This window comes from Citrus clementina, unplaced genomic scaffold (assembly GCF_000493195.1).
Source record: "Citrus clementina cultivar Clemenules unplaced genomic scaffold, Citrus_clementina_v1.0 scaffold_5, whole genome shotgun sequence".
NCBI lineage: Eukaryota > Viridiplantae > Streptophyta > Magnoliopsida > Sapindales > Rutaceae > Citrus > Citrus x clementina.
This window is the reverse complement of record NW_006262201.1, coordinates 31,105,605-31,117,584: the sequence shown is the minus strand read 5'-3', so window position 1 is coordinate 31,117,584 and position 11,980 is coordinate 31,105,605. Positions and strand designations below refer to the sequence as shown.

Genomic DNA, 11,980 nt, shown 5'->3' with positions numbered 1-11,980 from the left:
AGTCAAGGAACCCAGATGAAGTAATGTTATGCAAAACAGTTTGAATACTCCAAAAGAAGGAGATTCCTGATCAATTCACTGTATGTAAATGTAATTCTAAAATGTCCAAGTTCACTGATAGAGAATATTTCAAAGCATGAATTGCATAGAAACATGCTGACTTAACTATAACCGAACTACTGGTTATGATAAATGGCTCTGGCATACCAGATTTAAGCTGATTTAAGCGCCGCTGTTGGGCCATGGAAAGTGCAATCGCATCCTCTACCTTCATTAAAAGCAATCATAAGCTAAGAATTGTTGTTACATGTTGAACAAATGAATCATAAAACTAGTCATTGGTTATTTGACCGTATCAGTACTCTGGATAAGCAGAGGTACAAAAAGCAGAATATACATGGACACATTGTCGCCAGAAATATTTCTAAGAGACGACAGCTTGATGCATAATCGCTTCAATATTTTTGTCTGCAGAATTATCGGATGCAAGGATACAACACAAACCTTTAAGTAAGCCAATTCTCGCAAACCCTTCTCCACTAAAAGCATACTCTCAATATTTCCATCTCCAGAAAGTTCTTTCAAGTCTTTTAGAACTTTTTCCCTTTCCTCTGCAGCAGTGCTTTCTGCTCAGCAAGGTAACAAAAGGAAGACGGTCAAAAAAATTTGAGACATTCAGAATCTTGTCACTGCTACCACTCTCAAAATAAAAGAGTGAAAAAAAAATGGTCCAAAGAATTGGGGTTGATATCAATTCCCAATCCACATTCAAATGCAGCTGAAAAGGACAAAGTGATTAACAGGAATAAATACATGTGTATCTGTATTAATTCTCACCTGATAAGTTCTCCTCTTTAGCTCTCTGTCCAGCACCTAGTACCATTTCCAATGGCAGAGGCGCAAATGATGACCAGTAATCATGCTTTGCTTTAGCAATCTCTGCATGGATAGCTGCGAAGAAACAGAGGAGCCCTTAAAATCTCAAAGGAACTTGCATTCACATATATTTTTTAATTGACTCTGAAATACAAAGATGTATGAACTAATAGTTGATCATCCTTTATCTGGTTTGTTATATTCAAGTTTGATATAAGCTATTTGTTCAGTATAGTTGCAAATGAATTTGAATTCATCACGTCCTAACTAAATGGCCTTTAAATACAACTAACAAAGATAAAAGAAAAAAAGCATGGAAACTTATTATTTTGCAAGTTTGAAATTTTTTTTACCGTATTGAACACAAAAGTTCCAGTATCGAGCAAGCCAACACCTCTTTAAAACAACTTCTTCCTAAAACGATAACTGCAAATCATGTAACTATGGCAAAAACAAGTAGAGAAAACCAAGTAAAAACATATAAAAAAGAACATGCTAAGATGGGGAAAAATTCAAAACCATCTCTTCCTGAGTCAGTATCATTCTCTGGGTCCTGTTTCGAAGTGATCTAATTTCATCCTCCGAATGTTGCAGTGTCTCCAGAGCAATTGTTGCTTCATCCCTAGCAGTCTAAGTCAAAATTGGAAAAGTTTATTACAAAAATTCAAAAAGACACATTAATAAGAAAGGTGCACGACATGGAAAAAAGTTCAGATAAAAGTATGACAATCGAAAAATAAAAGTTCTGAATACCTCAGCTTCTGTCTGAAGTGCAGCAATCTCTTCAATGTTACTACCATGACTCCGTGCTGCAACTTTCAAAGCAGCCTGAGAAAGAAAATAGAAGAACAAACATGTTTGCATGCCGTCTTGATCAGTACTCACTACTGTTTTCTGGCTTATTTCAAAATAACATACAAATAATCCATAGACCTTCACATAAAAATGCATTAGACAGCATACATGTTTTCATTCACAAATGCATGCAAGTGGACCAGTAAAACTAGCATAGACTCGCTGAGCATACAGTAACATGTAAAGGGCATTTAGCTGATTGCATTTATCTTAAGCAAGTTGTGTGACTATTATATGCATGTGGTATCTTGCAAATTCAATACTCTTAGTAATACGCACCTCCCTTTGATGCAAGGCTGCCTCCTTTCTGAAGAGTGAAACAAACTCAAAATTAGCATATATGAGAATGATACATCAGCATAAAACATGCAATAATGAACTTTAAAGCTTGCCTGCTTAAAAGCCGGGCTTCTAGTGTGACACCTTCTCCAAAAGAAGCAACCTTGATAAAATCATATAAATCAATAGATAAGAACACTGGAAGAAAAAATAATAAAATGTTTAAACAGATGCTGTGAATGTCAATACAGTTCATTAAACTACTTCTTACTGTTGTTGCTGTTAAAAATTAAAATCTCAGTTATGACACTTTTAACAAGACTGTTATCACTTGGGGAATCATATATCTGCTAAAATGGTCAAACAATAAGGAAATTAAATATAAAAATAAAAAGTTACCTGTTTCTCAAGCTGTCGAGATCTTGCTTCAGCTTCCTCACACCTCTCCTCTACAAGTTGAAGCTGAGCAGATACATATCAGTAATATCATAATATATTGCCAACACATAAGATAAAATGAAAATGCCAATATAATTACAGTGAGAAAACATCATTTTCCGCTCAAAACTCAGAACATCATAGTTAGTTAAGTGAATAGTGATGTGACAGAAATATCAACATGGTGGTACTCGCTTTATGTCTTTGCATTTGAACTATTGAAGTTTGCAGCACCATCAATCGGTATTGTTAGGAGCATAGAGGACAAACTAAATGAGAAACATCTGATTCCTTTTAAATTGAGCTTTAAAAAATAATGGCATCACCTTTTCATGTAGAATTTCATTTTCTTCCTGTAGCATATCAAGCTGCCATAAGATTAACACTTATCAGTGCAATGCCCAAAAAGATAAAAACTCTGCTAGGACTTGCTTGCTAGGCCTTTTTAGTTAAAATGTTGAGAGAATTAAATTTAATGTAATAAAATACTCTAAAAAAGGAAGGGCAACCAGATATTACGTACATTAACAATTACCTCATATTCGAATCTTGAAGAGCTGCAAACAATGGACCTTAGATGCACAGATACAATCAATTGAAAGGGCATACCTCATCTTGTAGAGCAGAGGCAGAACGCTGATTGTCAGCTTCCCTGAAGTTTGCATTTCCAAAATCTACAGACGATCTGATTATTGACAGAAACTACATAATTAGGCTGACAAATGCATTTATACAAGTGCATTAAGAAAATCTCCACACTTAATATCAGAGCGAGAGGATTACTCCCGAAGTTTGAATTAATAAAAAGCTAAGACATGGACTACTCATATCAGTAGCCAAATAGTTGCAGAGGAATAAACAAATTCTTGACAGACGCTATTAGTTTTTCTGAAAACATTAGATGTTGCCAGTACTTCAATTACTCGGGCAAATCTAGTTGTGAAGCAAACAAGAAACATTTAATTGAAATAAGAGAATTGTCTTACTTTCTTGATCATGAATATATATATATAAACCATGATTAGGTCAACGTAAAAATCCCACATAATATAAATAAATGGTAGTGAAAGATATAGAATTTTCAAACCTTATTCAAATGAGAAGAAGAAAAGTGCAATGATACAAGTGATGTATGCACTCAAAAAGGAGAAATTACATAAGTTTAGAGCTGATACCTTCTCTCTCTTAGATTTTCAACAGACACCTCTGATGGTGTTGCTGATGAAGGCCTTAGTGATATTGGTACAGCAGATGGCAGCATAGCAACTGTTTTGACTCTCGAATTTGAGTTAACAGATGATGTAGAACGCGCAGATGAAGGTTGCTCCATGCAATCTGTTGATTGAGAAGGTCGACCTGCCACTGTAGAATAAGATGGTCGTTCAACTAAATTCAAAGGAGCTGATGATTGTTGATCCATAGAGTTCACAGATAAAGATGATCGAGCACCTGAAGTTGAATGTACAGAGGGAAGTTCTTCTGGATTGGTGCGAACTGACTAGTAAAAAAAAAAAAACATGATATCCTCAAAACTACACAAAAAAATATGAGCATTTAAAAAGGTATTTCTTCAAACTCTATGAGAAAGTCTCTATTTATAGAAACCATAGTTTAGAACTTGTCCAAGGTAGACAACAGCATGTGCATGCCAAATGCCAACGTCATACTTGAGATTGGTACATGAAAGTGTATTCTGTTGCCTAAGTTGGTTATGTAATATTTAAATACTGGTCAAATTGAAAATATCTCTATAATAGTTTTAGCTCAACATTACATTATCCTAAAGCTGTGCACACAAAGCTCTAACCTTAAATTCAAGAAACTTTAAGTAATAACCTATTTTTCTGGTCCAGGAATTTATGATAGATGCAAAAATAGATGAAATTCATAATGACAAATTGGATTGTCTATGAATACCTATTCTTACGTATTATTAGCTTGACTTGACAAATCACGCATTAAAAAAAAAAAGAAAGAAAAAAGCTAAAGTTGCAATAGCTGGTATGGCAATTACCATTGGAGAAGGTGATCGCATTGCTCTTCTACCAGCATGACCAATGCTTGTCTTGCGACTTGCATACCTAGAACCATATGAAAGGTTATCCACATCATTTTCTTCTTCAGTTGGTTGATTCGCTGTCACCTTGATCTGCTTTTGGGCTGTAGCTCTGATCTGTGCTTTATAATGTTTCTCATAGTAAGAACTTTCACATCCACAACATCAATCCCCCAAGCATGAAGGTTCTAGTAAATAAATTAAATCTTTAAAACTAATACTCTAATGGCTCATGGTCCAATGTCATGAGTATCATAATAAATAAAAAACAAAGTATAAAGAGTACAGAATTCATGTAAAGAGAAAGAGAGATTCATGATCACTGATATTAACTACAAATACTTCCAGACTGTACAACATCAAGAGACATCCATGTAACTAACATTGACTGAAAATAATTCGTTGTTGTACAACATCGGCAAACTTGAATATTGATGTAATACTTTTTATTGTGATCTAAAATCATTTTAGCGTCAACTACTATATTTATCTGCAGCACTAGAGTCTTGTATTCACATAGTTTCTTGGCAAATACAATGTATGCATACACTACAAAATTGAATGTTCAATCATAATTTGAGCCAAGAATCTGAAATTCACGGTCATAGACACTTACATTAGGAGTGGGTGAACGAATACCTCTTCCACCAGCTAGCCCAATACTTGCTTTACCGCTCACCAAACTATAGTCGTAGTTTTCACCATTTTCTTCATCCATAGATCTTTGAGGAGTAGATATGGTCTGTGCTTCATTATGTAAGCCAGTATAAAAATGTACATGAATATGATATTTCAAGCATGCATACTGTAGGAGCAATATAAATTGTTTAAATTTGCACTATCATGTTCACTTGGTGGTAGCAAAATATTTTAGAATATGCGAATAACAGCCCATTGGTCTCATAATAAACTATAACATAACACACGCTAAAAGGCTTCAAAATGAAGATAACAGTTGCATAACCATTCATCAATCAAATTAGTTTAGCTATATTTTCTTTGCATCAGCTTACACTTCTTATCAATAAATTGTTTGCAACTACAATTCATGTTTCTTCTACAGCATTATTTTACAAAACTAGTGCGTGTTGCTAATCTAACTTGATATTCATAGAAAATTACCATCGGAGTTCGTGTCTTCCTGGATTTTCCAGAATTAAATCCAATGCTTCCGGTGCCACTGTCCTTGCTATATTCATTGTTCTCATCTTTGTTTTCGTTGGCTGGTTGGTTCCCTGTCTCCTGCTTATATTTTTGAGGTGTCACATTGTTCTGCACATCGCTATCTAAGTTAATGTGGAATCATAAATTAATGATATATAAAAGAAGGCATACAAAGGAATTTATAAGGGCTGCAAGGAAGGTCTAAATCAGTATTCACAGATAGTTACCAGAGGAGAAGGTGTCCGCACAGACCTTCCACCAGCAAGCCCAATGCTTGCTCTGCCGGTTACTGAACCATAATCACAATCCTCATCGTTATCCTCACTGGCTGGACGGTTTACTGTCTCCTGCTTTAGCTTTTGAGGAGGCGTACTCTTGGCCTACACTTTTATCTTGAAAAGTCAATATAAGTTGTTCTATTTCCAGTGCGAGGCATTTAAATTGAAGAACATACAAGGGTTAAAATGCTCTACATGTAAACTTCAGTGACATAATGAACGTTATTTATGCAAATGTGAATTGATTCAAGTTAGTAGTCTAATAATAACAGAAGCCATTTGTGTTGAAGTATATCATAATATATCACCTAACAATCTGAAAACCATAGCTTAACAAATCTATAAGTCAAGAATATAAACTGATATTCCTCAAGGGTTACCAAAGGGGAGGGTCACTGCCTTGATTTTCCCCCAGGTCCAGTGAGTCCAATGCTACCTCCACTGCTCACTCTACTATAGTCATAATCATCACCATTATCATCAGTAGCTGGTTGGTTTGGCCTTTGAGGTGAAGTTTTAGGCTGTGCTTCAAATGCATGCCAAATGTAAGCATGTATGAACTAAGACCAAATCCTCTGTAATGTAAATCTTAGAATCAAATGGTAACCATGAAATGTATGACAATATGCTAGTTAATTCAATCTATTAGTCTTCCAATACTAAGGAAGGCCGTACACAATAAGCTACATACATCAACACAGGCTTCCATATGAATCAACGGTCAGATCATGTTTCCTATGTATCAGAGAATTAATAATTTCAATACAAGTCAAGAATACGCATCATTGTTTGTAGTCATAGACAATTACCGCAGGAGAGGGTGACCGCACAGATCTTCCACCAGCATATCCAATACTCCCTGTAATGCTCGCCTTGCTGTAATCATAGCTCTCAAAATTATCTGCATCAGCTTGTTGGTTCACAGTCTTCCGACGCACAGTTTTGGCCTCAATTTCACAACACAAAGCGATACAAGAAACTAAATCAATTTCCAGACATGCACACTAAACTAAGGATGACAAAAAGAGATTAAATGAACTGCAATACAACTGCCTATTACCATATTAACACGCGACTGCATTGCTCTTCCCCCACCAAGCCCAATGCTCGCCTTACCACTCACCAAACCATAATCATCATCATCATCATCATCATCATCATTATCCTCATCGGCTAGTTCATCCGGCATCATTTGTGTCCGCCTTTGGGCCATCGGTTTTCTCTGCAAGTTACAGTTCCAACGTATAAGAACATACATGTTTTGTGCTTTCAATTTCGAAGAGTAAACACCATAAGATCATAAAGGGATAAAAGTTCACAACACCGTAAAACAATTAGTATAAAATAAGTAATGAAACAATTCATCAAATTTTCCAATTACTAACATTCTTAGTTTGTTAAAATCCGGACTGACAACTCTTTATACAAACAATTGCTAAAAGAAAAACAAAATTTTATTTAATGGGATACATGCATTAGTGCCGGCATAATCGCACGCAACAAAAGTATTATTATTTTTATTATTATTGTAATTTACTTATTTCCTTACCGATGGAGAGCGGGAGCGCATTGTGCGACCACCAGTACCGGAAAGTCCGATAACGCCGGGCCCACCAGGGGCTCTGTAATCACGAGAATGATCATCATCGTCGTCGTCGTCATCATCAGTCTCATCAGATGGCTTATGGGCCATGACAGCAGCCAATCTTTGAGCTGCAGCTTTTGTCTGAGCTTTTCTCACATTGGACACTGATCCTGACCGCGTGTGACGGTGCGATGGCGATGATGATTGGTCCGTCGGATATACGCTGGTCTTCTGCCGTATATACATTCTATTATTATCCATTGCTAGCTAGTAAACAACAAATGCACGATAGATAATAAAAAAAAAATGAAATAAGTTTTGTTATGGGTGATGAAAGGATAATAATAAAATGATTTGATTGATTTATGAGGATGTGGTAAAATGCTTCTTTTTTTTTTTTTTTTTTTCAGTTCATTTCAGTTGGGAAAGAAGGTGATCCGTTGGTTAAGGCAAAAAGAAGGGGAAGGAGGGAAACAAATGTAGCGGTTTTAACGGTTAGAATCTTTGAAGATTCTAAAATTGAGTATTGTGTTACAATTTCGTAATTGGATAGGATCAGCGACATGGGAACCTTTTTGTTTGAAAGTTTATAAAACATAACATGTAACATTAATCCGTACTCATTATCATTGAGTTGGGTGATCACTAAGACCCTAATGCAAAGTGTATTCACGACCAATAGAATTGAATTCGAAAGTCTTATAATATAGTTATATTTATACAAGATCAAACTAGTCTGTCAGATCCATTTATGTTGTCTATGTTGAAACTCACGTAATTTAGCTCGTGAGGTATATATATATATAAATATTCCAATCCAAAATTTTAAAATGCAGGAAAGTCCGGAAAAACGTACAAATCATTCAATTTAAGCGCTTTATATTTGAAATCAATAAAACCCTACAGTTTTAAAGTTTTTCCGAACTTTTTTCGTACTTTAATATATATATATATATAATGTTTCAATTCGGAATTTTAAAGTGCGGGAATGTCCGGAAAAATGCATAAATCGTGCGGTTTAAGCGCTTTAAATTTTAAGCTTTTAAAACCTCGCGGTTTTAAAAGTTTTCCCAGACGTTTCCCGCACTCTATGATCCCAGACTAGAAACATATATATATTTATATATGTGTGTGTATATATGTGTGTGTGTTATATTAATTTAAGTTAACCATCGATAATTAAAAATATAGTTCGATGTCAAGTTTAACTAGTTCACGGAGACACAATTGAAAATTTAAGGGGTCAAAAATCATAAAAGTAAACTTGCATGAATTTGCTAGACTCTAAGAACAGCTTGTCGTTTACTCCCACCTTAGGAAGCCACGGTTGAAAATCTAGTGTGGAAGAAAAAATTATAAGGAGACAATTAGGGTTGAAGTCAAAACAGAGTATATGAATCTAGAAAAGTTGTCAAATTGTAGTTATTACAGGGGAGTAATCATAAGCTTTATTTTGAAAAGGCTAAAATTAACAATATACTGCATATGAACATTAAATATATATATATATATATATATATATATATATATATATATTCTCTGGGTCATTAGCTGGGCCTAGATTGCTCCCTCTCAGATTTATATCTTATGCATTGGAGGGATAATTTATCCATTGACCTCTTATTTTGACTATTGGACCAATTAAGGTAGATTATCCTGAAGGATTACAATTATAAATTCTGTACTCCATTGTTTGCTATCTGTGTGCATATCAAATTCAAGTTTCATAAAATATGCTGATACCAAAACTGGAGAATGACTTGTATCATAAGAATATTGGAATTATTATAAGAGATTCACATTGTAAATTTTTTTTTTAGAGTGGACAAAACTCAAATTAAATTTTTTATTCCCACCTTTCTCAGACTCGAATATAGGAGGTTAACTAAATAAAAATATTTGAAAACCATTCAATCAAACACCTTAGAGAATATATTTATAAAGTTAGAATACAAAGTTTGTATCCCAATAACATATCACCAAATGAAAAGGTTGACTTTTTATTTTGTTATTAATTAGGGATGGCAATGGGGAGGGGAGGGGAGGGGACCAATCTCCCCGTACCCATCCCCGATATTTTGCGTATGTCCCCGTCCCCTCCCCATCCTCGTCAAAATTATTTAAGAGAATCCTCATCCTCTCCCCGAATAATAAAAGGGGATCCCCGAGGGTCCCCGATCCCCGAATAACTAATATATTTTTTTTGTTTTCGATTTTGAGTTAATCATATTAAAATAAAAAATTCAAATAAAAATAAAGTTCGAAATATATCTTACATTAATATCCATTACAAAAGTCACATACATTAAATTAATAAGTAACGTAGCATGCAAATGATACAAACTATCATGAACAAATTAATAGCATAATACAAAATTGTTACAAATAAAATCAAATTTAGATTCAAAATTAACTTTTCAATGGTGGCGTGGACACTTTATAAATGTGGACTATTCCCTTTACAACACAATAGTTAAGTCGAAGCAAATCAAGAGCAAATATTAGATTAGATTAGATATTAAAATTGTGATTTGCTATGGACAATTATAACATCTAAAAATAAATAAAAAATAGATTTAAGATAAATAAAAAATAGATTTAAGTTTAAAATATTTAATGAATATTAAAATTAAAACAAAAGTTTTGGGCTAATAGAATATTTCCGGTATTTTTAATGTCCTAAATAAAAATTTAGGACTTTAATTAGTTAATTAGGCCTAAAAGTTTAATAATATAAATATTTTGATATTTTTTATTTTTACCAATACTTATAATTTTATAATTCAAATTTTATTATTATTTACTAGTAATTTTAAAAAATAAAAATTAAATTAAAAATTAAAATGGGGAAATGGATAGGGGATGGAGATTCCACCTCATCCTCGTCCCCTCCCCGAATAAGAAATTGGGTAAAAAAAATTTCTTGTCCCTTTCCCGAATAAGAAATTGGGTATGAAATTATCCTCATACTCTCCCCGAATGGGGAAAATCCCCGAGGGTACCCGTCCCCGTGGGGATTTTTGCCATCCCTATTATTAATGATATAATTTCACAGTACCACACTATTAAGTATTTATGAAAAAGATTTTACATCCCAAGTATGTAAGCATATCATTTAAAAAACCGATGACTATCAATCCGTGAACAGAATACAGCTACCAGTGAAATTCTGGTCTAAGGAGAAGTCAATGCATTATACAACTAAGTTCAATTTTGGAAGAAACAAGTTGTTCTGCCATGGTTGGTGTCGTAAGGAGCAAAAGCTTGAAAGGCGATCATGGTCTGATCTTCCAATTGATATCATAAATTTAATCGCCGACCGTCTTTATTATGTCTATCATACGATTCCAGGCTGTTTGCAAGAGTCGGGAAGCAGCAGATATCGTCCAATACGGAGACAAATTGCCATGGTTGATGGGTATAATGCACACTCATGTTATCTCTACGACCCTTCTCACTAACAAAAATACCCTGTTTTCAATAGTGCCAGAAACAGAACAATTTTTGTTGGTGCAACACCACTTGATTCAAAAAATGATTGGGTCCTTTTCCAGGGAAATAATAAAGTTTCCAGGAGGAGAGAAAAGGTCCTTCACTCTTTTTCTATACACCTTTCATTGATAAGATCAATAAACTTCCTGTATTGCGCTAGTACATGATTCACAAAGCAAACTTCTCAGCGACTCCAATTTCTCCAGACTTGCGTTGTATTTGCAATATCGCTAGAATCTAATAAATATATTATCAACATATGTAGACTTGAAGATATAACCTGGAACTGAGTTCTGGTTTCAAGATAATTATCCATGGGTTGAGGATGTGGTGTACGTGGATGGATTTTTCTCCTGTTCCTTTCTTTGTCTAAATGCTATTGGCGCCTTTAACATTGCATCCGAAAAGTGGGAAATACTCCCGTAATCCAACCGTCGATTAGACCTGATAATCATCGCTTACACTTAAATCCGGTCACAAATGGATTGGTTTGAAATTGAAAGCTTGGACGGTAGAACTTTGTTCTCGGGTTCTTCATGCTTATCGGTTCCTGTAGAAACGGAGAGTTCATTTGCAAACTCAATACATTGGTTTGGCAGCCTTTCTAATAGCCGAGATGCGCGCAGTGAATTTATCCTAAAGTCTGTTGAAAGTGACGCATCAAAAGTTGCCCCAATAGTTCGGGATAATGAAGATTGGGTGGAAACCAACGTCATAAAAATTTGATTTCGGTTTCCTGAAACAAGATCAGTAAATTTGAAATCTCTTTCGATGATTAAGATGGGAAATAAAAGAGTGGTACAAACTGGATTCTACATCCTCAAATGTAGATGTGATTTATTTTGTTTTATTTTATTCAAATTTTATGCATGCTCTTAAAAAAAAAAAATAATGATAGACATTCTAAATTTTTTATCTCAAATTTCAATTTAAATGATGTGTCGTTTTGTGGATAAT

At 34.4% G+C, this 11,980-nt stretch overlaps 1 protein-coding gene across 1 annotated transcript in view; it reads right to left on the bottom strand.

Moving 5' to 3' along the window:
* LOC18040202 (coiled-coil domain-containing protein SCD2) overlaps nt 1-7,783 on the bottom strand; it is a 9,652-nt gene extending 1,869 nt beyond the window's left edge. The window contains exons 1-19 of the mRNA XM_024183776.1: nt 7,496-7,783; nt 7,007-7,168; nt 6,756-6,950; nt 5,896-6,048; nt 5,627-5,776; nt 5,121-5,246; nt 4,463-4,621; nt 3,624-3,946; nt 3,058-3,133; nt 2,775-2,816; nt 2,410-2,472; nt 2,124-2,173; nt 2,011-2,038; nt 1,630-1,704; nt 1,396-1,506; nt 1,230-1,290; nt 838-951; nt 505-626; nt 162-268 (exon numbers count right to left, since the gene is read on the bottom strand). Coding sequence (XP_024039544.1) covers nt 162-268; nt 505-626; nt 838-951; nt 1,230-1,290; nt 1,396-1,506; nt 1,630-1,704; nt 2,011-2,038; nt 2,124-2,173; nt 2,410-2,472; nt 2,775-2,816; nt 3,058-3,133; nt 3,624-3,946; nt 4,463-4,621; nt 5,121-5,246; nt 5,627-5,776; nt 5,896-6,048; nt 6,756-6,950; nt 7,007-7,168; nt 7,496-7,777 — 2,399 coding nt within the window. The 5' untranslated portion in view covers nt 7,778-7,783. The remainder of the gene's footprint in view (nt 1-161; nt 269-504; nt 627-837; nt 952-1,229; nt 1,291-1,395; nt 1,507-1,629; nt 1,705-2,010; nt 2,039-2,123; nt 2,174-2,409; nt 2,473-2,774; nt 2,817-3,057; nt 3,134-3,623; nt 3,947-4,462; nt 4,622-5,120; nt 5,247-5,626; nt 5,777-5,895; nt 6,049-6,755; nt 6,951-7,006; nt 7,169-7,495) is intronic.
* Nucleotides 7,784-11,980: the final 4,197 nt, after the last annotated feature.